Raw genomic sequence first — 27,028 nt, 5'->3', positions numbered from 1 at the left:
CCTACCTTTAATGTGGGTGATCTCTAACATATATGGAGGATAGCCATCTGGAGGATTTGAGGGCAAATCCTTCTCAGCCTAGAGAAGATGATCCATACATGGCTCTATTATCATTCTTGGGTTCCAAGCCATCTTCAAGCCTCCATGCAGCCTTTGAAACCAACAAGGATGAAGTTATAGCAATTCCTAAGCCAAATGAAGCATTACACCTTCAATTTTGGCCCAACTTCACTTTTGGGCATAACCTCATTAGTTAGACTCAAGAACCCCTTAAGTAGTTTGCTCTTTTGGCCTAAAATAAGCTTCACATGATACATTTCCAAGCCCAATCTGCCCAAGCCTCTTTTTAAGCCCATTGATAACTCAAACTTGTACATTGAATTGGCTTAGAACTAAATGGAAGCATGGTTGCAAAGCTAAGAGACATGGTTCCTAGATTTGGGGAAAAAAGTGTTTTATTTTATCTTGTATTCATTAATTAGGGAATGGGGTGTGATATGTAAGGGTGGATTAGCTTAATATAAGGGTTTTGGTAAAATTTAATTGATTTTTGCCTAGGATGTCTACTTTGCCACCAACCCTCTTATTATATAAAGGGTGGCCTCACACCATGTATTTCGTTAGTCATTATTGGAAATTTTATAAACTTTGTTAAGAAGCTTTGAAGGTTTTACTTATCTTTCCTTTATCCAATCATTCTTGGTCGAAGATTGTGGTGGAAAAGGTTTGTGGAACTTTCCTTTATGCTTTGGTTACATTTTATGTTTCCTAAGAAATCCAAATTAGAGTGTGCATGCGTGTCATTTTTGCTTATGGCAGAGAATTGTGCTAAAATTATGTTTTCTACCACTGATTTTGACCAACATTTTGACTGCTTTATGTACTGAATCTTGAGGGCTACCATAGATTGAAAGAAAGCTCTTTTGTGTTGTGTTTGTATTGATATGACTTTGGTTTGAATTGGAGATCATTTTGGTTGTCTATTTAAATGAACAAAAAAACTGCATTTACCAAATAAATAGTGAAAACAATTTTTTTGGTTTTGATTGATTGTTGCATGTTTTTATGAAATATGCACCAGTTTCTCATGATATCATGTTTATCAATTATGGCCAAAAGACATATTCCACCCCAAGGTTTGATACAAAAACAAAAATATGCCTACGGGATTTCGGAAATGCAAATACCACTAAGATTTAGTCCATTTCCACAAAACCAATAATTTTCTATTAAAGTTAAAAGTAAAATTATCATTTTATTAGTAATATTAAAATAAATAAAATTATATCTCTTTTCTCATAGGATTAAATTTTAAAAAATTTACTTTTCCCCTTAGCATTTGGAAAACAAGTCTGGCTAACTAATACAATGAACAATAGCCTCCTTCTCTGGTGTTTCTCTCCTGATGACTGTTTCTCCTGATGACGAAGCGTCAATGAGACAACATTTTGTCCTTTAGATTATCGTATGATTCATTGTCATGAAAGAAAGAGCTATCGAGAAAGAAATACCGGAGAGGGATGCCGTTGTTTGTCGAATTTGTTTTGCTAACTTAAAGGGAAAAGTAAATTTTTTGAAACTTAAACCTAGGAAAATTTGTTAGTTTTCCAAACTAAAAGGGGGAATAAAATATAATTTTATTTATTTTAATATTATTGATAAAATAATAATTTTACTCTTAACCTTAATAGAAAATTCTTGAGTGTGTGAAAATTGACTAAATTTTGGATAGGTATTTGAGTTTTTGAAATTACATTGGTGTGTATTGTCTTTGCACCAAACCTTGGGTGGGAATAATCTTTTTGCCATTCATTATTCATATCCTTTAAGTTCCTCATAAGATATTAATAATTAATATCTTCTGAACCTAAAAGATATTATAAGAAAATAATTAAAAATGAAAAAATATAAAAATATACAATTTAGTAGACAAACCTATAAAAGCACATAAGCCATAGAAAAATTATAAGTGCTTGTGGCACAAATAAGGCCTCAGTTAACTTTGGATATTAATTATATTTTTTTATATTTTTTTCATTTTAAATTATTTTCTTATAATATCCTTTAGGTTCAGAAGATCTAATTATTAATATCTTATGAGGAACTCAAAAGATATCAATAATGAATGGCCAAAAGACATATTCCCACCAAAGGCTTTGTGTAAAGATAAATATACACTTGCGAGAGTTTAAAAACCCAAATGCCTACACAAGGTTTAGTCTATTGCTACACACTTAAGTATAATATGTTAAAGTTAAAGTTAAAATCATTATTTTATCAGTAATATTAAAATAAACAAAATTATATCTCATTTCCCCCTAGTTTGGAAAACTAATAATTTTCCACCAAAATTAAGTTTTGAAAAATTCACTTTTCCCTTAGGGTTTGGAAAACAAATTCGGTTAACTAATCTGGTGAATGGTTGCCTTCTTCTCTAGCGTTTCTCTCCCAATGACTCTTTCTCTTATGATGCCAAATCATATAGTAATCTAGACGAAGGTTTTGTCCTTCGTCGTCATAGGAGAAAGAGTCATCAAGAGAGAAACATCAAAGAGGGAGGCCATTGTTCACCGTATTAGTTGGCCGGATTTATTTTCCAAACCTTAAGAGGAAAAGTGAATTTTTTAAAACTTAATCCTAAGGGAAAACTATTAGTTTTCCAAACCAAAAAAGAAAATGAGATATAATTTTATTTATTTTAACATTACTAGTGAAATGACAATTTTACCTTTAACCCTGATAAAAAATTTTTGAGTGAGTGGAAATGGATTAAATTTGGATGAGTATTTAGGTTTTTAAAATCGCGTGAATGTTTATTTGTTTTTGTACCAAACCTTTCGTGGGACTATGTCTTTTGGCCAATAAGTATATACAAAATCAATGCTAAATGGAAAATTTAATACTCAAGCTTAAAAAAAATGAACATACTTGATAGATCATAAAAATAAACATTATACACAAAATTTTAATAATCCAATCCAATGATTTAGCCAAAAATAAACTAGATAAATTTTAGATTCCAAATAAATAAAACACATCCTATACAAACTTTAAAAAATTAATGTTTCAGACAAATTTTGTATTACCTTGTAAATCATATTCTCACTTTAATAGGTTTTCTCTTTAGGAGCTAGAGTGTGTGAAATTAATAAAGAAAATAAATATACTCAAATCAATATAACTCCGAAAGAAAAAGAGGATAAAATTTATTTAAATTCATCCAAAACAAAACTACCAACCAACAAAATTAATATTATTTTAATATTTTTTTGGGATTTCTAGTTTTTGCCTACTTAAGTTATTCAGTTATTCTCTTTTATTCTGTTAATAAATTTGAGATAAAACTTAAAAAAAAAATCATCTTTTTATATAAAACAAAATCACAATTTGTACGTTTTCAAACGCATATTATTAAAGTTAACTGCAAGCAAAGATTGATAAAATAAATAAATATTTTAACAATTAAACAGCTGAAAGTAAAATTACTATGTAAAAGGCATTTATAAATAAATTAACATGTACCTATAGATATTTGAATCGAAGCCAGATGTGTTGGCTGCAGCCCTCAAAGCAATCCTCCATCTCTGCAACCTTTCTCGATCATCCTTAAACCGTTCTTCACCAAAAGAGCCAGTTTGGTTCCTTACATCTGTTGATCTACTTTATAGAAGACGGGGATTAGAATCTGACGATACTGGTTATTGCACTCGAGAATCTTTTCGAGTTCTTCGAGACACCATCTGGAAAAAACATACGGTTCAGGGAAAATGAGAACCAAGATCATCGATTGTTTGATTGCATAGAAAAGAGTTGAAGGAATTTGATCTCCTTTGATAAGTTTATCTTCAATAAAAGTAGCAATATTTTCCCTGCACAGTTCTTCATACAGATGACTAGTAAAGCTGCTCCGGGTGTCCGTACCTCGGAAACTAATGAAGACTTTGTATTTTGGTTTAGGAGTAGTGGAATAAGAAGAAGAAGAAGAAGCAGAAGAGACAGTGGAAGAGGAAGCCATTAAACTCCTTGTGGTTTGAGTTATTTCACATTAGCATTGACATAAAGGGTTCAACGACACATCAAATAAATAACAGAGAAAATGATCGTTATTCCATTATTAAGTCCTTTTAGTCGGTGAGCTTTAGATTTTCAAAAGGTCAAATAGAATCTCACAGTAACACTTAGGTCCAGGTCCTTGCAAGGTGCCAGCTTTTAAATTCTTTCTAAAGGCCATAAAGAGTAGGGGTATGCATAATTTAGTTCAAACCGTAAAACAAAACCAAACCGTTTAAAAATTAGTTTGGTTTGGTTTGGTTTGTAAAATGGTTTGATTTGAATTGAAATTTTTCAAACCATTTTTTCGGTTCAGATTGCGGTATAAACAATTTTCAAACCTTACCATACTGTAAACTGTATTTTTATAATATATATATGTAAAAAACTATATTTGACAAAATATTCCAATAAATAATTAGGTGTACAACTTGTTTTTTCATATTTATTTTGTCATTTTCTGTACATGTATATTGTGTGTGTATATATATATATATATATTATATTATATTTATTTTAAATGTGTATATTATATTTTAGAAAACTATAATTCAATTAATTATATATTTATATATAAATAAATTATTTTAAAATATTCAAACTATAATAGTCGAATCTTGTGTTGTATCGTATATCAAAAATCCAATTTATCATATTGTATATTGTATTCTATGATATGCATTTTAAAAATTAAAATAATAAATTACTAATAAAATATTATAATTGAAACGTCATCATTTTAAAAAATATTACAAATATCTTTAATATTTTAAAAATTTTCTTATACACCCTTAATGTATTATCATTTTCTCTAAAAAAGTGTATTATTTCATATAGATAATATGTATTATATCGTATGATATATTTACTGTATCGTATTAGTTCAATACACCTTATGATACATATCATTTTTCATCTATATCATATTATATCGTAGGATACAATACATATCATATATTATAGAATACTAATAATTATTTCAAACTGTAATTCAAACTATATTTTTTTAGTTGGATTTGGTTTGGTTTGAAAAATTTGCAAATTATTTTTTTAGTTTGGTTTGAAAAATCTCTCAAACTACAACAAACCGGATCATGCACACCCCTAATAAAAACCATTAATATTTTCTTATGTAAAAAGAAATAAAAATTGATAGAATTATTTTAAAAAATTAGACAGCTGCTAATTAAAAATTCTAGTTAATATTTGGAACTGCTCTATTAGTTATAAGAAAATTAAAAATTAAAAATTAACAGATTAAGGCTATTTAGATATTCAAATAAGTCACAGAAAGTTGATACTTGATAAGGACCTAAATGTTAGAATCACATTCTATTGGGAATAAACCAACTAGGTCATAGCTAGGGGACCAAATGGTATTTCTCTCTTCACTGTGTCTAAGCCTTTGCTTTGCATCTCTTTCATATCTTTTTCTCAGAAAATGCACCCACTACCTAAAATTATAAAATAGTCCACTGAAAGTTTTTGGAAATACATCCTCACCCTTTAAATTAAAAAACCACAAGCTCACACCCAACTTAACTTTGCTAACGGATTAAAATCCTGAGCCAGTAAAAAACAAGTAAATTACCATTAATATTTCACTTATAAATTTTTCATAGTAACCCTGGAGGATTCATTGATGATAACACTGAAGATACAATTCATGGGATTGTGACCCTCATGGTGAAAGGGAAATTATAGCTAAAGAGAAGGAATTTGAGATAAATTATTGTGATGGCACTTGTGAAAAGAAGTAAAGTGTGTAGAATGAGGGTGAAATAAGTGAACTTAGTGAAGGAAATGGAGATAAAGCTAAGGAAAGTGAAGTAGATGTTGGAAAGAAGGGAGTTTAAAGGAATTAAAGTAAGGGAAATTTAATTTGGAAAGGTGGGGAAAAGAATAAAGAGACAGAAAAATTAGAAATTTTGGTTGAGGAAAATGGTGGAGTTTTTGTAGATAAAAGGGTTTTGAAAGGTGACAGGGAAGTGAAATTAGATGAAGATTGTCAAATGATAGGTGAAGAAGTGTTTTCAGTAAAAGAAGATGGTAATGGTGTTTTTAAGAATAAAGAGCAGTTTGTGTTAGTGTATGCCTAAGGAACCATTCCTGTTATCGGTTACAGGGGCATTTTAATCATGTATGTATATTTATGTGAATTATTAAGACAAGAAGTAGTCTTTGTTCATATGCATAAGTTTTTTCTTTTATTTACGACGATATAAAGTATATATATAAACTATCTAAATGGTTCAGTTAATATACTTACTAAGTCGTCAAATTATTCCCTATGAACACGACATAACTTGGGCAATTATATCACATAGTAGGTATATCAAATACCTCTATTGAATGCCATGAGATGACATTAGTGCAGGTGACAACGATAGTTATGTCATTATGGTATTGGTATAGATTAGCAGTTAGAGAATCGTTTTTTGAACATGACCAAATAATAATAAGTCACATGGTTATTAAATTATAGTCAATAACTTATCATAAAATTATACTAGTGTACGAAGTAATCCTTTTACCTGAGATGTCATAGTCAGATCTGATACAGAAACATGTGATTCATCTGGTGTATATATATAGGTTAACCACATTTCATATGACAAGTCATACTAGTCATACGTTATTTGTATATGGAGAAGAATGATGATAAAGATAGAATTTGTTGACTAAAAAAGTATTGGGTTCTAAATATCCATTGATTCGATCTATATATGAGTTCTGAAACGAACATTGATAAATATTGAAAATCAAATCTTTGGCAGGAGTATTATGTAAGTCATACAAAGGATGTTCATTATGACATGTTTTGAATATTTAAATTGATGATTCGTAAAGAATTGAAATTAGGACTTTGACAATCCATGAGTACGAAATCAATCTAGATTAGACAAAAGAAGGATATTAACTACATGGAATGTACGATCAAAGATATTAGGCTCAATGAAGTATTTCCTTATCATGGTTTAGGGGCTATGACACATTGCTAGATGTTTACCATAGTCGTTGATTTTCTAGTGCACTTTCAGATCGTCCAAAAAAGGTCTCACAACTATGTCATGGTAAGCCTAAAGAGTCACACCAATAAATCACTCTTTCTAATGGAAGGATTAATTATCCAAGGATGGCTAGCACCTTTCGAAGGATAATGAAAATCATATAAATGTTTAATGGGTTGAAAAATAATATTTTAAAAGTTAAGATGTTAGTGAGATGAAATTAAGGTGGCTAAGGTATATATTTAATATACATGCATGGTAAGGCTTCAAATTATGAATTTATTGGGCCAAATAAGAATTTTGAAATTACAAAATGGGTCACCATTATATAAAGTGTATTTTAGTTCATTTTGAAAAAAATATAAGCATTCTTGCACTTTACTTTCTCTGAAAAAACAAACTAAAAGCTCTTCTCTCTCTCTAAAATTTGGCTTGGAAGGTGAACTCCTTTGGAGGTTCTTCAAGTGAGGAGCTTAATCCATCATTTTATATCCCTATACGAGGCAAAGAAGTAGGTAAAAGTTTCCTCTTTCTCTTATATGTCTTAATCATGCTTTGATTTTCTTCTACCTGCACGCATGACGTTCTTTGCATCTTCTTTTTCACCTAAAATTTTCAAACAGTATTAGAGCATGGTTCAACACCTTGCATGATTTTTTGAAGCTAAATATATGATTTTTATACATAAGAGTATGTATATGTATCATATGTGTACATGCATGTTGTTAGTTTGCTAGGAAATCAAGCTTGTCAAGCATGTTTTGCTTTATAACTCTTGGTTGAATCTTTCTTGGGTGAATTTTATTTTCTTTTTTTTCATGTTCTAATAATTTTAAGTTGAAGAACATGTGCTTTTTGGCTTGAGAATTGAAATTTAAATCTTGGAATTTCCATTAATACATGTTGGCTAGATGTATATGATGATATACATTGAAAATTTTATGCTAATATTGTATATTGTATATAAAAGGCATGAATTAAGAGACTACACGTACGGTATATCCATAGGAAAGTTTGACGTATGGAGATATGTCAATACATCTACATATATATGTTGAAATTGTTCATAAAAAATTTTGGATTATCTTTTAAGTTCACATTTGGACATGCTAAATAATGTTTTAATGTTAATTAAGACATTTGGGTGAAAATTATGATGTATGTGATTAATGTATATAATTACGTATAATCTAAAAGGATATGATACATGGTGAAAGTACTTGCATGTTGTTTTGAATGGTAATGAATGTATATAAGCCATGAGATGATGTGCATAATTTTGTTTACTTTAGTTTAATAAAAGATTGTGTACAAGAATCAACTTGCATTAATGAGATTAGGCACATTAGTTGAATGAAATATTATGTACAACAATCAACTTGCATAAATGGGATTAGATGCATTAGTTGAATGAAAGATTATATACAAGAATCAACTTACATTAATGAGATTAGGTGCATTAGTTTAATGAAACATTGTGTATAAGTATCAACTTGCATTAATATGATTAAGTGTACTAGTTGATAAAGGTGCACAAGGTCAACTAACACCTAATGTTGATTAAGTGTAAAAGTTGTCATAGTCTAATATTAGGTAAAGGTTACCTAAAATAAATATTATGAATATTTTAATAATATACATTATGCCATTTATACTTAAATGATTGAATCGTTGCATGTTGTTAATTATGATTTTGATTCAATCATATATTATGAATTAATATTTCATAGATTATGAATGATTTCATAATTTTTATTAAATGTTAATGTGAATGTTGGATAGATAGATGATTATGGGATGATCATGAGTGTAATTTGCCATTTTTCAAAGTTTAAATAATTGGGTTGCAATATTCTATTAATTAAGGGGTTTGCATTAAATAACCTCATCCCATTTATTTAATTTATTTTATCGGCCTGCACACCTTAGTTTCAAATGTAATTAGAGTGATTAGACGAAGACCCGAAGACGATTCAAAAAGTGATCCAAATAAAGACATAGACCTAGGTGAATAGTTTACCATCAGGTTGTAATTTTGACCCCATGACCATCACACCACGTTTTAAATTATGCATATATGAGATGTATGTATGTCATGCTTAATTGAACTTAATTAAAATTAAATTAAACCTAAATGTCCCTAATTAAAATTATTAAATCTATGCCTCTCACCAAGAGATAATTAAATTCTATAACATAAATTTTAATACCCTAAGATTTATATTATGTGAGGGATATAAAATTTATGTCATGGAATTAAATTTATCTTGTTCTTTAATGGTTATTTTTATCATGACCAAGATTTCTATTATGTGAGGACATGATGAAAATGTCATTTCTTGAAAGTACAATAGTTTGGATTTAACTAGCCAAAGGTGCCAAGATTTCTATTATGTGAGGTATCTGGAGCGAAGGGCATGCTAAATGAATCTAGTCTTATATAGGGATAGAAATGAAAAAAGTTTCCTACTTATTAATTTTAATTAACCAAGATTTCCATTATATGAGGTTAATTAAATTTAATAAGAATTTGATTCCCCATTAATAAATTTGATCTAACAGAATTTTCGAATCTTGTATAAGGGAGTGTAGGATTCGAATAAAATAGTGGAAGTTAATAAGATTATACATTAAGAAAGGTTTAAATTCACGTATTTGATTCACTAATAAAACTATTTTCTCTTTGTAGTATTTTCATTTAATTGTGATATATTCGAAAAAAACCAACAATGTATTCTTAAGGATCTTGGGTAATAATAATTTGACTAGACCCAACTTCAAATATTGGTTAAGAAATCTTTGAATAGTACTAGATTTCGAAAAGATTGGTTACATCTTGGAAGCATTGCTTCCTTTTGATATAGCTCTAAATGCCTCTGATGAGGAACATAAGACGTTCAAGGCATGAGTCAATGATAATAGGAAAGCTCGACGCTATATATTAGCTTTAATGAAAAAGAAGCTCCAAACCAAGCATGAAAATGTTTCAAGGGCTTATGATATCTTTATTGCTTTATAAGAGTTGTACAGTGAGAACTCAAGAGGAGTTGAGTATGAGCTATGCACTTCGCTCTTTCATATGAGATTAAGGGAAGACATGCCTCTAGATGAACATGTCACCAAGATGATTAATACACTAGGGCAATTGGACGTTTGGGGTGTGGTCCTGCCAGACCATATCAAAATGAATTTGATTCTATAGTCCCTCCTATCAAATTATAAACCATTTATAACCAACTATAATCTGAGTCAGATAGAGAAGACATTCCTTGAGTTACTCAATGAGCTCTAAAAGTTTTATAAGTAAAGGAAGAATGACTTTAAGCATATGGATGTCTATGTAGCTTCTACTAGTAAGGCTAATAAAGGGCTTAAAAAGCAACAAAAGAAAGGTCCAAATATTGGATCCAAGAAGAGGAATCGAAGAAAGGTGCTACCAAGATAGAGAAGGCAAAAGAAAAGGGAAAGTGTTTTCATTACCAAAGGATGGACATTGGAAGAGGAATAATCTCTTATACCTAGATAGCCTCCTTAAGAAGAACAAAACAAGGATAATCCATTATCAACTCATTGAATTTGAATTTAAGTTTGGATTCAGATAATCATTCCTAGATCATAGATTCAACAACTACGTCTCACATCTGTGTTTCTATTTAGGCACAACATAATAGTTTTGTTTTGTCACAAGACAAGATTATTTTGAAAATGGAAAATAGAGCAAAGATTGCAGCCGAAGCCATGGAAACTTACTAGGTTAGACTACCATTAGAGCATATTTTAAGGTTTTATAATGTTTTGTACTTTACAAAGCCATTAGAAACATTATTTCTGTTTCTACATCATGTAAGCTTGGTTACAATGTTAAATTTAATGGAAATAAGTGTTTGATATTTCGTGAAAATATTGTTATGGGCAAAGCTATAAATACAAATGGTTTGTATATATTGGAATTGAATGATTATCATTTAAATTTTGTTATTAATAAAAGAATTCAAAGTGAACCCCTAAGGTTTTATGGCATCATAGATTAGATTACATTAGAGAAAGAAGATTGATTCAACTTGAAGAAAGTAGGATTTTAAGTTCATTGGGTTCTGAATCCTATCCAACTTGTAAGTCATGCCTTTAGGGATAAATGACCAAATCTCCCTTTAAGAATAAAGGGGAACGTGTTAAAGAATTACTAGAGTTAATATATACAGATGTATGTGGACCATTTAATAATATGGCTAAGGGAGGCTTTCACTACTTCATTACCTTTACTAATGATTATTCTCGATATGGGTATCTGTATTTAATGAAATACAAATCAAAATCCTTTGAAAAGTTCAAAGAAATAAAGAATGAGGTAGAGAAATGGTGCATCTTGATTGGAAAATGTGGAGTCTTTACTCTTCATGAGGAAGAGGCTTGGCATGCAAAGCTCTTCTAATAACTAGCAACTCTCCTTCATCAGCTCCTTGTAGAATTTCTTCTTCTTCCTTGTTGGCTTCATTACTTTCATGGCTAGAAACTTCACTTTCTTCTTCTTCTTGAAGAGACTCCTCAATTGTTTGTATCTCCATTAAGGAAAACTCTCCTATTAGGGCATTCAGCTTGGAAGTGTTTATAGCCTTGATATTTAAAGAACTTTTTGTTAGAGAGGTTGGTCTTCACCATATTAGCCTTGTTTTTTTCCTTACCTTTCTTCTTGGAAGAAGAATAAGTAGCATTTGTGTAGGATGGGAAACCTTTATGGAAGGTTATTCCCTTGGTAAAAGATGTGCTTTTATTAAATAATATCCCTTTGGAGAATGACTTGGAAACCATGGGCTTCATGACCTTCTTTTGCTTTTCCATTTTAATAGCTAACTTACACACATCTTCAAAAGTGCAATATGGTTGCAACTCCACCATATATGAGTAATGTCTTGGTTCAATCCTCCAATAAATCTTGCAATGGTTTGCTCTTTTACTTTCGATGGCTCACTCCTCATTAATAGCTTCTCAAACTCCCTTATGTAATGTTTTACTTCATCACTTCCTTGCTTGAGGGTGTGTAGCTTGAGGTAAAGATCTTGTTTATGGTTGTCTAGGAGGAATCTTTTTTTCATAAGCTTCTTTAGTTTCTCCCAAGTTCTCACTCTCTCTTTACCATCCCTTTCCCTTTGCTTCTTAAGATTTTCCCACCATAAAGATGCATAATCCTTGAATTTCAAGATAGTAAGCTTACATTTCTTCTCATCCTTATTTGATGGTAGCCACTCCTTAGATCAATTTTGGAGAAGACACAAGCACCATGTAACTCATCAAGCATGTCATCAAGTCTAAGGATAGGATACCTATACTTGATGGTTATATTGTTAATGGCTCTACTATCTACACACATCCTATATGAGCCATCTTTCTTAGGAACAAGTAAGGTTGGAATGGAACATGGACTCATGCTAGGCTTTACAAAGCCTTTTTCAATCAATTCTTCCACTTGCCTTTGTAACTTTTATTCTCCATAGGATTACATCTATAGGCTGGCTTATTAGGCAATGGTGCACTTGGAACCAAGTCAATTTGATATTCAATGCCTCTTATAGGAGGGAGGTCGGATGGAAGCTCTAGTGGGAATACATCTTCAAATTCGACCAAGAGAGATTAAACTAAGGGATGGGCTTTTTTCTTCTCATGTTTGATCTCCCTTTCAAGTATAAGTAATGCAAAAACAAGTTGCAAACTCAAAAGAGTCTTTTCTACTTACTACCTTCTAACTCCTTTTCTTTTGATAACCTTATTAGCTTCTTAAAGGCTAAGAGGTAGCAAAGTAATGGTCTTCCCCTTGAATTTGAAGGAATAAGTGTTCTTTTTGCCATCATGAGTTACTTCTCTATCAAATTGCCAAGGTCTCCCTGGCAACAAATGGCATGCGTCTATAGGAACTACATCACACACAATCTCATCTTGGTAATGCTTACCAATGGAGAAGGAAACAAGTACTTGTTTGGCTACTTAGAGGCTGGTCCCATTGCTCAACCATCGGAGCTTATATGGTTAAGGATGAGGTATGGTAGATAATCCAAGTTTCTTCACTAATGTAGATGAAGCCATATTTGCACAACTTTCATTATCTATAATCAAAAAACACACCTTGCCTCCAAAATCATGCACTGTGAACAGTATCCGAGACATACAACACACATTTAAATCTTCACACTTTGGATTTCAAGGGTAACAAGAAAATTAACCAAGGTATAAAGGAAAGTTCCACCAACCTTGGGGTCTTCCACCACCAATTTTCCACTAAGAATGATTGGATAAAGGAAATGAGAAAAAAAGCCAACAAGCTTTCTTCTCATCCAACTAGCCTTTATATTCAAAAACACTATTTATAGCATGTAACCAATTAACAAAATCATCTAGACTCATGCTCTCTTCGAATTCTAGAATTTTAATCCTTAAACCCCTATCATCATCTTTTTCTCTCCTAAGTGGCCTCTCTTGTTCTTCCTCACTTAAATAATCATGAAGCATCAATTCCTCCCTATGATGTCTAAGAGGAGGAGAGAAAGGTCTAATATGTCTTCTTGGTTTATGTAGTTGGGTTGGGTGAGGTGGAAGAGGAGGTATTTGGCTTTGTGTTGAAGTTTGAGGTTATGATAAGGATGCTCGACTTTAAGTGAGGGTCAAGTCTCTCATCATTTGCACTATTTGGTATCAGAGCCTAGGTTGTTTGTGTGATTTGTTAACTAATTTCTACTTCTCAGAGCTACTATTTACCTCCCAAAATTTACTGTTCACTTCAAAATTATTGTTCATAGAACCTTAATTTCCTTAAACATAAACCTTCCTTAACCTAAACACTTACCAATACTCACCCCCAACCCTTAAACACTTATAACCATTAAACTTTACCTACTGGCCATTACCAAAAATGTCCCATAAAAGAACTTCGTCCTCATCCTCCTCACCTCCTTATCCTTGGGAATTTTCCCACATGGCATTAAAAGAAGAGGTCAAAGGAGAACTCAAGGCCATTAAGGACTAAATGAATCAAATGATGCAAATGATGAGAGACTTAACCCTCACTTAAAGTCGGGCACCCTTATCACAACCCCAAACTTCAACATAAAGCCAAATACCCCCTCCTCCACCTCACCCAACCCAACTACATTAACCAAGAAGACATATTAGACCTTCCCCTCCTCCTCCTAGACATCATAGGGAGGAATTGATGTTTCATAATTATTCGAGTGAGGAAGAACAGGAGAGGCCACTTAAGAGAGAAAAGGATGATAATAGGGGTTTAAGGATTGAAATTCTGGAATTCGAAGAGAGCATGAGTCTGGATGATTTTGTTTATTGGTTACATGCTATAGAGAGAGTTTTTGAATATAAGGGCTATTCGAATGAGAAAAAAGCTTGTTGGCTTTTTTTCTTATTTCTTTTATCCAATCATTCTTGGTGGAAAATTGGTGATGGAAGACCCCGAGGTTAATTTTCTTGTTACCCTTGAAATCTAAAGTATGAAGATTTGAATGTGTGTTGTATACCTGAGATACTGTTCACAGTGTATGATTTTGCAATTTCCAGTTTTTGCCAGTAAAATTTGAGACAAGTTTTGAATGCCTTGTTGAATGAGTTGTGATTGCTATTATATATCATTAGAAAGCTCTTTGAATGCCTTTTTCCAATGATCTATAATTTGTATGATTAGGAGGTCATTTGCTTGGTTAAAATTGAAAGACAAAATTGTTATTGTGTTATATGAACAGTAATTCCAGAATTGAGTTTGTGTGTTGTTGCATTGTCTTGATGGATATGCACCAAGAAACAAATAGAAAAAGTATTGAAATTTTATGATCAGATAGTTGAGGAGAATATTTGAGTACAAAATTTTAGGAACTCTTGAAAGACAATGAAATAATTTCTCAAATGACACCTCTATATATAACCTAACATAATGGTGTATTCGAAAAAACGAATCATACTTTATTAGATATAGTATGATTAATGGTAAGTTTTATAGACTTGTCAATGTCATTATAAGGATATACCCTCCAAATAGTTATGCATATCTTAAATTGGGTATCATCAAAATCAGTTCAAAAAACACAATATAAGTTATGGTATTCCAAAGCCCAAATCTCAACTATATGAAAATTTATGGATATCCAACTTATATCAAAGTAATTAAAATAGATAAGCTAGATGTTAGATCAGAAAAGGGTTAGTTCGTGGGATATCCTAAATATAATTTAGGTTATTACTTCTACTTTTCGACTGATCAAAGAGTAATGGTCAATGAGAATGTCTACTTTCTCAAGAAAGAGTTCTTAAAAGAAAGTGGTGCAGGAAGAAACATTGAGCTCGAGAAAGAGTCTAAAAAGCCTCAAACCGACATTACTAAGATTAGATCATCCGCTCAATAAGCCTCAATATCAGATACTATAATTCCAATATAAAAATCTTCTAAGGTATCTAGACCTCTAAAAAAGATATGAATTTCTTCATGAGCTAGATTTTGAATCCTACTTAGTAGGAGAAATAAATCATGATAATGATCCTAGAAATTATGAGGAAGCCATACTAGATAAAAATTCAAACAGATGGTTAGAAATAACTAATTCTAAAATAGAATCAATGCATGCTAATCAAGCATAGACACTTGTCGATCCACTGAAAGGAATTGTTCCTATTGGTTATAAGTGGTTTTTAAGAGAAAGATTGGCAAAGATAGAAAGGTGGAGACCTATAAAGCTCGGCTAGTAGCAAAAGGTTATACACAAAAACAAGGGTTAGATTATAAGAGAACTTTTTAGCCTATAACGATGATTAAATCCATCCAAATAGTGCTAGCTATTGTAACATACCATGATTGTGAAATTTGGTAGATGGATTTCAAGACTGCATTTCTCAATGGATTCATTGAGGAAAAAATATATATGGAACAACTTATAGGTTTTGTATGCACTTCTGAAAGATATAAGGTATACAAGTTGCATCAATCTATTTATAGATTGAAGCAAGCTTTTATAAGCTAGAACATTTTATTTGATGAAATAATCAAATTGTTTGGTTTCAAAAAGAAATTGAATAAACCCTATGTTTACAAATCGGTTGAGAATCATGCCATTATATTTCTCATATTATATGTAAATGGCATACTATTAATGGGTAATGACATTGGCATGATGAATGAGGTGAAAATCTAGTTGTTCAGATGCTTCTTGATGAAAGACTTAGAAGATGTTACCTATGTCCTTGAAATTCATATCTATAGAGGTAGAACAAAAAAGATAATTGGATTATCTCAAACATTGTATATAAAATAATTGTTGAAAATGTTCAACATGGAAAACTCAAAAAGCAGACTTTTGCCCTTCACTCACGATCTTCATCTTTCTAAAGATATAAGTCCAAAGACTAATGAAAAGTGACAACGAATGCATAATGTGTACTGTGCTTTAGTTGTAGGTGGACTCATGTACATAATGTTATGTACAAGACCTGATATAGCATTTTTCGTAAGTGTTATGAGTAGATATCAGACCAATCTAAGTGAGAAACAATGGTCAACTGTGAAATTAATCCTTAAATATTTAAAAAGAACTAAGGATCTTGTTTTGCGTTATTAGTTTTCAAAGTTAAACATTTATAGATACTTAGACTCTAATTTCCAATCGAATGTTAATGATAAAAAGTCTACATCAAGGTTTATTTTTATTTATAATAGGGGTATGGTTAGTTGGAAAAGTTCCAAATAATTAACCACAACTAACTCCATTATAGAAGCTAAATATATTGTTGCTTCAAAAGCTACAAAAGAGGCTGTATGAATGTGCAAATGTGCAAGTTCGTATCTGAACTTAGTATGGTTCTAAACATGGTTTATTTGAAACCATATTTTGTGGTAATACAGGTGCTATTATATAGCCAAAGTAACCAAAGGTGCATCAAAGGTCTAAACATATTCAGTGAAAGTATCACATTTTGAGAGAATATAGTGAAACTAGAGAGATAATAATACAAAAGACATTGTTAGTAGAAAATGCAACTGACTTACTAACTAAGGCGATAACACTGAAGCAATTGGACCATCATTTTGAGAATACAACAACAAATGACCCTAGTACAAGTAGGAGTTAAGTTAATGTATACCCTAGGAACTATTCATGTTATTGGTTTCGAGGGTATTTTAATCTTGTAAGTAAATTTATGTGAATTATTAATAAAAGAAGTAATTTTTTTATTCATATGCATAAGTTATTTCTTTTATTTGTGATGATATAAAGTATGTATGTGAATTGTCTGAATGCGTCACTTAATATACTTACTAAGTTGTTGAATTGTTCCTTATAAACATGATATAACTTGAGCAATTATAACACATAGTAGGCATATCGAATATCTATGTTAAATGCCATAAGATGACATTAGCATAGGTGATGATAATGTTCATGTCATTATGAAATTGGTATGGATTAACAGTTAGAGAATCGTTTTTCAAACATGACCAAAAAACAATAAGTCACATAGTCATTAAATCGTAGTCAATTACTTATGATAAGATTGTATTGGTATACGAAATAATCATTTGAATTGGACGTCATGGTCATATCCAATACGAATACATATGATTCATTTGGTGTATATGTCCGAGATTAACCATATCTTGTAAGATAAGCCATACTGGTCATATTGTAACACCCGGATTCAGGTACGCCAGTGAACTCTACTTTCAAAATTATCCCTAAAGTTGATTTTATAACTTGTTGTTTAAAAAAATTGTAAAAGAATTATAGAAAATTACTAAATGAGCAATAATTTTGAGGGTAAAATGGTCATTTTAAAAGGATTTAAGAGAAAAAGTGGGAATGTAAATTGAATGGCACACTTGAAATTATATGGTGGTGCTAAGGGCTTTTGGTAATTGGCTAAGGATAAAATAGTCATTTTTGAAAAAGATTAAGGGTAAATTAGTCCAAAAAACTTATAAAACCAAACCAACTATTCATTTTCTTTTTCCTTGGCCGAGAATCTCCATAATTGTAGCTAAAGTTTTTCCTTCAAGCAAAATTCATCAAAAAACCTAGCTAAACCATCTAATTTCCAAAGTCTCCAATTATAAAAAGTGTAGATATATCAATTCTGGTAAGATCTAAGGTAAAAAATTTAATTTTTAAGAGATGTGAAGTTTAAAGTTTTGATGGATGATTATGTTTTTGGTTGATTAAGGTTGCTAGGAAGAAGAAAAGAAGGAGGATAGGCTTAAATCACCTAATTAGCAAAGAAAATGTAAGAATTTCATACTTTACATACTTGAAGTAATTTGAGTTAGGTTATTTAAAGGTTAGAATTCAGGTGATTTATGCTTAAAAGAATTAAAAAAATTCATTAGGATTCATGATGTAATTTTTGGTCATAAGGGTATTTTAGACATTTCATATTCCTAGGGTTAGCTTTGTAGATTTTGTGTGTTGAATATATGAGAAATGATGAATTGATGAAAGAATTTGCATTAAGGGTAAACATGTAATTTTATCCATAAGGTTAATTTTTGCTTAATTATGTGCATGATATGTGGAATAACCTTTATATCCATAAGGGCAAAAATGTCATTTTATGTGATGTAGGTTAATTTTGCTTAATTATGTGTAAAAAACCATTATAATAAATATGTATATTCATATGGAATGCATGAGATATATGTAAATGCATGAGAAAATAATCTGATACTCGATGAGGCTTGAAAAGAATAAGGAAAAACAATGAATGGGTATATTTCATCTTATGGTTATACATTTATACATGAGGAATCATAACATATGCATGATTTCAGAAAAATAAAGAAAGAGGAAAAATATTTTCTAAGTTATGCATGTTTTCAGAAAATGGGAAACAAATGTTTTTGGTTTTATAATGACTTTATATGATACAGAAAAGCAGAAAACATGCTTAAAATTCTTACATGCAAGTTGTACTGTGTGGACAGCAAAGAAAGTTATTGGTTGTACTGTGTGAATAGTCAACTTTACTGTGTGGACAGCAAAAAAAAATATCAATTGTACTGTGTAGACAATAAAGAAAAAATAGTGAAATATGCGTGTATGAAAGGATTGTACCTTGTATAGTGACTGCAAGTATTGTCATATGTAGTTTAGACCGGTTAATGAAAATATTTAACAAAAAAAAAGAGAGAATTAGCAAATATTTTATGAAAGTCATTTGCATTAGAATCATGCATGCAAGTCTATGTGGCTAATAAAGAGTTGAGTGAGATGTACGATTAGAAAATAGAAAAGTCATGACACTCATACATGCATAAATCATAATGAGTGAATCATATTTGTATAGTAAGAAAATGAATAAATGGGTGAAAGAAGAGAATTATGATATGTGTTTAATGCATGTTCCGTGTCAATTATTTTGTATGTGAATAACCCAGACACGCTTAGTGTGAAAGAGATTAGTACTGGTATGAAATGCTTTGAGTATTAAGTATGATTTCCTTACTGAGTCGTGGTCGCTCAATCTGTTTAATTTAATATTTTACAGGTAAAGAGTTACAACATCGATTCTTGTGGAGCACTAGTGAGACACAAGGCTAAGGGAGGACGACACCATATTTTTGTTGATTTATATGTTTTGATATATATGTGAATATATGCATGTATATATACTTGATATAAATATTGGTGGATATGTATATATTTTGTTTCCTATAGGTATATATGTGATTGTATATATATATGGCTAGTAATTGAAATTAGTTATAAAGTTTCTGTGGGTGATAATTTTTATAATGGTTACTATTAAGTATTTAATTTGTTAATTGTGATTAAGTTAATAAAAATCCAATCGGTTGGTAGGACTGGTTTGTGTGCATTGCTAATTAGGAGTGTTATAGGGCATAATTAAAAATAAAAAAAATTCCCCGAGCCCCCTAAAATAAGGGAACTCTTATCATTTTTCTATAACACACACCTATTGGTTTGGAGAGGTTATATTTTGGTATTAGAGCACAATTTTGGGCACTTAAAGGTAGATTTAATAAAATATGTTATAATATAATATATATAGATATAGATAGTTTGCATTTTAGTATTGCACAGGTGCCCTTCATGTCTTATAGATCAGCTCTCGAGAATCGACTACAGTAAGTTGTTTTCTTTTCCTGTATTCAAATAATAGAATAATAAAATCCTTATGTAATTACACTTATGCAATTATTAGATGAGGAATACCACAAAACGAGGACGGGGTCGTGGAAGAGGTATTCAGAAAGAGACGGGAGAGTCGTCTAACCTTACCCCGTCAGGTGTTTCAAGATTTGGGCTAGCAGAAATCAGAGATATAGTCCGTCAGGTATTGACCGAGAGTCAAAATATACCCACACTTGAAAATATAGCTAGAGATGCCATCCAAGATGAGATTAGAAGTGAGATTCGTGAGGAGATCAAAAATGAAATGAGGAATAAAGGAAAAGGAGAAGTTGGAGCTTAAAGGTGACTTGAGCCTATTTATTCCTTACCTAGTCAACATAACCCTCCTAAATTTAAAGGTACTAAAGATTCTTTGGTGGCTGATGAGTGGATCAAGCAAGTGGAAAGTACTATGGATTTATTTCCTATGACTGATAGAGAAAAAGTTCGGTATGCCAGTTTCTTAATGAGGGGAGAGGCCCATGTATGGTGGGACCTAGCTAAAGAAACTAGAAATATGGATCTGATGACCTGGTAGGACTTCAGAAGGGCATTTGAGGCCCAATATAAAACAGGTGATATGGTAGCAGTCAAAGTTCAAGAGTTTATTTCTTTGCAGTAGGGGGAGGGTTTAGTAACGGATTATTCTACCTGTTTTGATGTCCTATCTAGTTTTGCCCCAGGTATGGTGAGTACACCTAATCTCCGATTGGATAGATTTCTTCAAGGCCTTAGACCAGAGATAGCCTTGTATGTGCTAGTTGGACCATAACTTCCTCAAGCTTATGAAGAGGCATTGGAGAGAGCACTGAGGTTAAAGGTATATGTTAACAAGCTACCTAGGAATGCATCTTCTATGGCAATACCTCTATCATTAACAGCACACCGAACAGTGATGCCAAATTGATCAACTCTACCTGCTTTGTTGACTGTTTCAGCACCTACTACAACATCAAGGGGTAGTTCAATTGGCTCCAGTTTCATAAACAATAGGGGAAAAAGAAAATTGTTAGTGTGTGAAATTTGATATTTTTTGGCATTTAATTTCCTTGATTTGTGATATTTAATTCGTTAATTATTCGATTAATTGCTTGTTTTAGGAAATTGGGCATTAATTGCATTATTTTGAGAAAAGATACGAAATAAAAGGAATTTAGAGTTATCACGTATCAAGATGGAAAGACAATAAGATACATAGGAGATGGCTAATTGCAGAAAGGAGAGAATCTCGCTATTTGTTGAGAAATTCACAGTTGGAGACTTAACTGACAATTGGAGAAAGTTCAGGTCCTTTGGAGGATATTTGGCACACAAAAAATTCCCAATGACTGAAGCAGACTTGGCACTATAAAAAGGAAAATTGCTCTCTATTTTAGGGATCTGGTTTTTTAGCATCCTTTTCTTTCAGAAAGAAACACAACCACAACCCTTCGCTGGTTCTTCTTCAATTAGGATAGGATTTTATTTTAATTTTCTGTGAAGCCATGAACATAAACATGAGTGGCTAACTCTTTTCTTTAGTCGAGTAATCAGGATCATGGTTCTACGACGATTGTGAGATCTTCTTTACCCGTTCTTTTCTTTTAAATATTTAATTTATTCTTGATTTTTTCATTGTTTTCTTGTTCAATTAAATATGAGACATCTTATTTATTTTGGATTAAAAACAACTTTGCTAGATTAAATTATTGAATCTGTAGTTGTTTGATGGTTTAATCATAAATGGCTAGCTAACATGCTTGGTGAAGTACAATAATTATTGTATGTTAGTGGAATAGGTTAATCTAATTTAAACAAAAACAGAGTCTGTGTTTTGTTGATTAGAATCGGTGGCTTTTCTAATTCTTAATTTTGTTTTCAATTTAATTTCTAAGAGCGTATCTAGAACTAATTGAAAAACAAGAGAAGTAACTAAAGAACGTTTCTTAATTACCAACACCTAAGGAAAAGCAGAACAATAAGCGTCTCGATGTTTCATAACCGGTTTATTTAAAAGGAAAAATTAATCTTTTTATCGATGATCAATTGAATTGAACCATACCTGAATTACTTGGCTAGAACTCGTCTTATTATTGTTTCAATCTAGTTTTTTGATTGCTTTGATTATTTAATTTTGAATTAATTTATTTTTGTTTATTGGTAGGATTCGAAACAATAAAATCCCTCTTACTTTATTTTGTTAGATTTCAGATAAATAGCTCAACCTCTATGGATACGACTCTACTTGCCCTATCTACAAGTTTTCATTGAGAGAGTAGAAAATTTTATTTTTGGTGGATTCGACACCCATCAAATTTTGGCGCCGTTGTTGAGGATTGGTGTTGATAATTTGTCTAAAAATTTTTTTTATTTTTGTTTAATTTTTTTTATGACCCGTTTGAACCCTACAAGAGAACTTCAGTTTGATCCCAAAATTGAGAAAACTATGAGAAAATTTCACAAGGAAACTAAATTAAGTAAAGCTTCTTCTTCTTCATCTTTTGGAATTAATTTAGGAGAGGATTTAACAAATACGGGAGTAGCAGCAATGGCCAAACGAAAGCTTACTTTAAGGGAGATGGCTATACCTGTCATCAATCAACAACCTCTGTGTATTGCTTATCCAAACATCAATGCCAATTTTGAACTCAAATCAGGTTTGATCCATTTATTACCTACTTTCCGAGGATTATCAGGTGAGGACCCTCATAAACACTTGAAAGAATTTCATGTTGTTTGTTCCACTATGAAACCATAAGGGGTAAGTGAAGAGCAAATTGAACTACGTGCTTTCCCTTTCTTTTTAACTGATAAGGCTAAGGATTGACTATATTATTTACCATCAGGTTCTATCAATAGTTGGGATGAGCTTAAAAGACAATTCTTAGAAAAATTCTTTCCTGCTTCTAGGGCCACCTCAATTAGAAAGGAAATATGTAGGATTAGGCAATATACTGGGGAGACACTTTATGAGTATTGGGAGAGGTTTAATTAGCTATGTGCCAGTTGTCCTTATCATCAAATTTCTGATCAGCTATTAATTCAATATTTTTATGAAGGTTTATTGTTGTCTGACAGGAATTTGATCGATGCAGCAAGTGATGGAGCTTTGGTTAATAAAACTTTAACACAAGCAAAGAGATTGATCTCAACAATTGCCGCCAATACTCAACAATTTGGCATTAGACAGGATGCAACTGTAAGAAGGGTTAATAAGGTAAGCAATAATAATCCTCTTGAGCAAAGACTTGATAAACTCACTTTCTTGTTAGAAAAATTTATAGTGAATCACCAACAAGTGAAGGCTTACAGGATTTATTCGAACGCGAAGCACTCTACAAACGCATGCCTCACACTTTAGGAGGACACACATGAGGATGTTAATGTTGTAGGGGGTTATCAGAACCAAAAGAGGTATGATCCGTACTCGAACACCTATAATCTGGGATGGAGAGATCACTCGAATTTCAGTTATGGCCAAAAGAACAATAACTTCCAATAACCTGGATACCAAAATAGGCTACCCTCTCCTCAAGCGTTTAATCTAACACCCCTACCTTAGCCGAAAGGTATGTCTCTTGAACAAATTCTTATTGTACTTGCTAATAATACACAACAATTTCAACAGGAGACAAGGGCTAGCATTCAGAATCTAGAAAATCAAGTAAGTCAATTGGCTACTATTATGGGAAGATTGGAAACTTATAATTCTGGTAGATTGCCATCTCAGATTGTGGTGAATCCAAAGCAAGATGAAAATTTTACTAAGAATATCAATGCAATCACCCTGTAGAGTGGTAAAGAATTGACGGATCCTAAAAAGAAGATCCTAAAATATGCAAAAGAAAAGGAGATCGAATGCAAAATTGAGCCAAAAGAAGCCCAAAAATTGTCACATCCTGTAGAGAAGTGCATGCCACCTTCTATGGTCACTCTACCTCCTTTCTCGAGTCGACTTGCAAAGAACAAAAAAGAACAACAAGAACAAGAGATCCTTGAAGTCTTCCGCAAGGTTAAGGTAAATATTCCCCTTTTAGATACTATTAAACAAGTCCTTAGATATGCTAAATTCCTTAAGGAATTATGCACGTCAAAAAGAAAACTAAAAGAGGATGAAAAAGTGCATGTCAGTGAGAATGTTTCAATCGTTCTCCAAAGAAAATTGCCTCAAAAGTGTAAAAATCCAGGTATGTTCACAATCCATTGCAAGATTGGTAATGTTAAAGTTCAGAAAGCTATGATAGATATAAGAGCATCTATTAATGTCATGCCTAGCTCAATTTATCATTCTTTAAATGTAGGACCTTTAAAACCCACTGGTGTAATAATCCAATTAGTTGATAAGTCCAATGCATATCCCAAAGGGGTGTTAGAAGATGTTCTTGTTCAAGTTAATGAATTGATTTTTCCTGCTGACTTTTATGTGCTTGACATGGAAGATGATAACTCATCAAAATCAGTACTAATTTTGCTAGGAAAACCTTTTCTTAAGACATCTAGAACAAAAATCGATGTTTTGGAAGGTACTTTAACTATGGAATTTGATGGTGAAGTAATTAGATTCAATATTTATGAAGCCATGAGATTCCCTAGTGATGTCAATTCAGTTTTTGTTATTGATGTAATCGATTCCCTAGCTCAACAAATTTTTGAGTTGTAGGATTCTGATAATTTGAAGGTTGTCCTTAATAAAGGATTTAACATAAGAACATTGCAGAGAATTAAGTATAAGCTTGTGGTAGATGACGGATTAAATGATACAGTTTACAAGCTTGAACTATTCGAAACAACCAGGTATGATGTTTCTTATATTTTATTACCCATATCTAACTCAAATTACTTCCATCAATTGTGCAAGCACCCAAATTAGAACTTAATCCTTTGTCAAGCCATCTCAAATATGTATATTTGGGAGATAATGAAACTCTTCCTGTGATAATTTCTAACAAACTCACTCTTCTTGAGGAAGAAAAACTTATTAGAGTTCTTAGAGATTACAAGGAAGTCATCGGATGGACCATGGCAGACATCAAGGGTTTGAGCCCATCACTTTGTATGCATAGAATCTTGCTGGAGGAGAACACTAGGCCTTTGAGGGAAGCTCAAAGAATGTTGAATCCTCTAATGATGAAATTTGTGACGAAAGAAATAATAAAGCTCTTGAATGCTGGTATGATCTATCATATTTCAGATAGTGATTAGGTAAGTCTAGTACAGGTAGTACCTAAGAAAACTAGTTTCATTGCTCAAAAGAACGATAATGGTGAGTATGTTCTTGTTAGAGTTTAAAATGGATGGAGGGTTTGTATTGACTATAGAAAATTGAATGCTTCTACTAGAAAAGATCACTTCTATATACCTTTTATTGATCAAATGTTAGAAAGATTAGCTGGTCAATCTCACTATTGTTGTCTTGATGGAAATTCAGGTTTTAACCAAATTCCAGTTGCTTCCGAGGATCAAGAGAAGACGACATTCACATGTCCTTTTGGTATTTTTACATATAGGCCCATGCCTTTTGGACTTTGCAATGCCCCAACCACTTTTCAGAGATGCATGGTTAGTATATTTTTAGATTATATGGAGATTATCATAGAGGTATTTATGGATGACTTTACTGTTTAGGGTAATTCATTCGAATCCTGTCTAAATAATCTGATTAAAATTCTGAAAAGGTGTATTGAAACAAACCTTGTGCTAAATTATGAAAAATGTCACTTTATGGTTGATCAAGGTTTGATATTAGGGCATATAGTGTCTTCTAAAGGGATAGAGGTAGATAAGCCAAAAATTGATTTGATTAAATCCTTACCTCACTGAACTTGTGTTCGGGAAGTACATTCTTTTCTTGGACATGCAGGTTTTTACAAGAGATTTTTCAAAGATTTTTCAAAAATTGCCCAACCGTTTTCAAGACTACTGCAAAAGGATGTCCAATTCGAGTTTGATGAAGAGTGCAAGAAAGCTTTTGATCAGCTGAAGGAACACCTAATTTCTGTGCCAATTGTTCAGCCACCCAATTGGGAATTACCTTTCGAGATTATGTGTGATGCTAGCAATTATGCTATAAGGGCTATTTTAGGCCAGAAAAGTGGAAAGATTTCTTATGTGATTTATTATGCTTCAAGAACTCTTGATAATACTCAAAGAAATTATTCCACAACTGAAAAAGAATTGTTAGTAGTAGTTTTTGCTTTAGAAAAGTTTCGCTCTTATTTATTGGGCACTAAAGTAATTATTTATTTTGATCATGCAGCTCTAAAGTATTTGCTTTCTAAGAGGGAATCAAAGTCGAGGCTAATTAGATGGATACTATTGCTATAAGAATTTGATTTGGAGATTCAGGATAGAAATAGAGCCGAAAATTCTATGGCTGATCATCTAAGTCGATTGGTAATAGACGAAGACCCTATGTCTTTCCAATATGCTTTTCCAGATGAGAATCTCTTTCACTTAAATAGTATTACACCTTGGTATGCTAATATTGTTAATTATGTGGTCACTAAGTCATTGTCTAATGATCTCACTAGAGCCCAAAAGGAAAAAATTAAAAGTGATTCTAAGTACTACATATAGGATGATCCGTATTTATGGAAGTAATGTTCTGACCAATTAATTCGTAGGTGTGTACATGATAGTGAAATTTAATCTATCTTGGAGTTTTGCCACTCTTATGCATGTGGGGGTCACTTTGGCCCAAAAAGAACAACATGAAAGGTTCTAGAATGTGGGTTATATTGGCCTACTCTGTTTCGAGATGCATACATGTTTTGTAAGTCTTGTGCTAATTGTCAAAGGAGTGGGAATTTAGGACAT

General features: G+C 31.8%; 1 protein-coding gene across 1 annotated transcript; it reads right to left on the bottom strand.

Moving 5' to 3' along the window:
* Positions 1–73: 73 nt before the first annotated feature.
* On the bottom strand, positions 74–4,015 carry LOC123213446 (disease resistance protein RUN1-like). The gene is made up of 3 exons (XM_044632916.1): positions 3,756–4,015; positions 3,523–3,657; positions 74–209 (listed from the first exon to the last, which is right to left on the bottom strand). The coding sequence occupies exons 1-3, from the start codon at positions 4,013–4,015 to the stop codon at positions 74–76; spliced, it is 531 nt and encodes a 176-aa protein (XP_044488851.1).
* Positions 4,016–27,028: the final 23,013 nt, after the last annotated feature.

Source organism: Mangifera indica, chromosome 1 (assembly GCF_011075055.1).
Source record: "Mangifera indica cultivar Alphonso chromosome 1, CATAS_Mindica_2.1, whole genome shotgun sequence".
NCBI lineage: Eukaryota > Viridiplantae > Streptophyta > Magnoliopsida > Sapindales > Anacardiaceae > Mangifera > Mangifera indica.
Note: the sequence above shows the minus strand (reverse complement) of the source record. Positions and strands in the feature narration are given on the sequence as shown.

Bases quoted from the DNA above. Each gene is read 5' to 3' on its own strand.
- LOC123213446 (XM_044632916.1), bottom strand. From the start codon at position 4,015: ATGGCTTCCTCTTCCACTGTCTCTTCTGCTTCTTCTTCTTCTTCTTAT. The intron at 3,658-3,755 runs GTATGTTTTTTC...TCTATAAAGTAG, and splicing joins GTTCTCATTTTCCCTGAACC to ATCAACAGATGTAAGGAACC. The intron at 210-3,522 runs GTACATGTTAAT...CCAAAATTGAAG, and splicing joins TTCGATTCAAATATCTATAG to GTGTAATGCTTCATTTGGCT.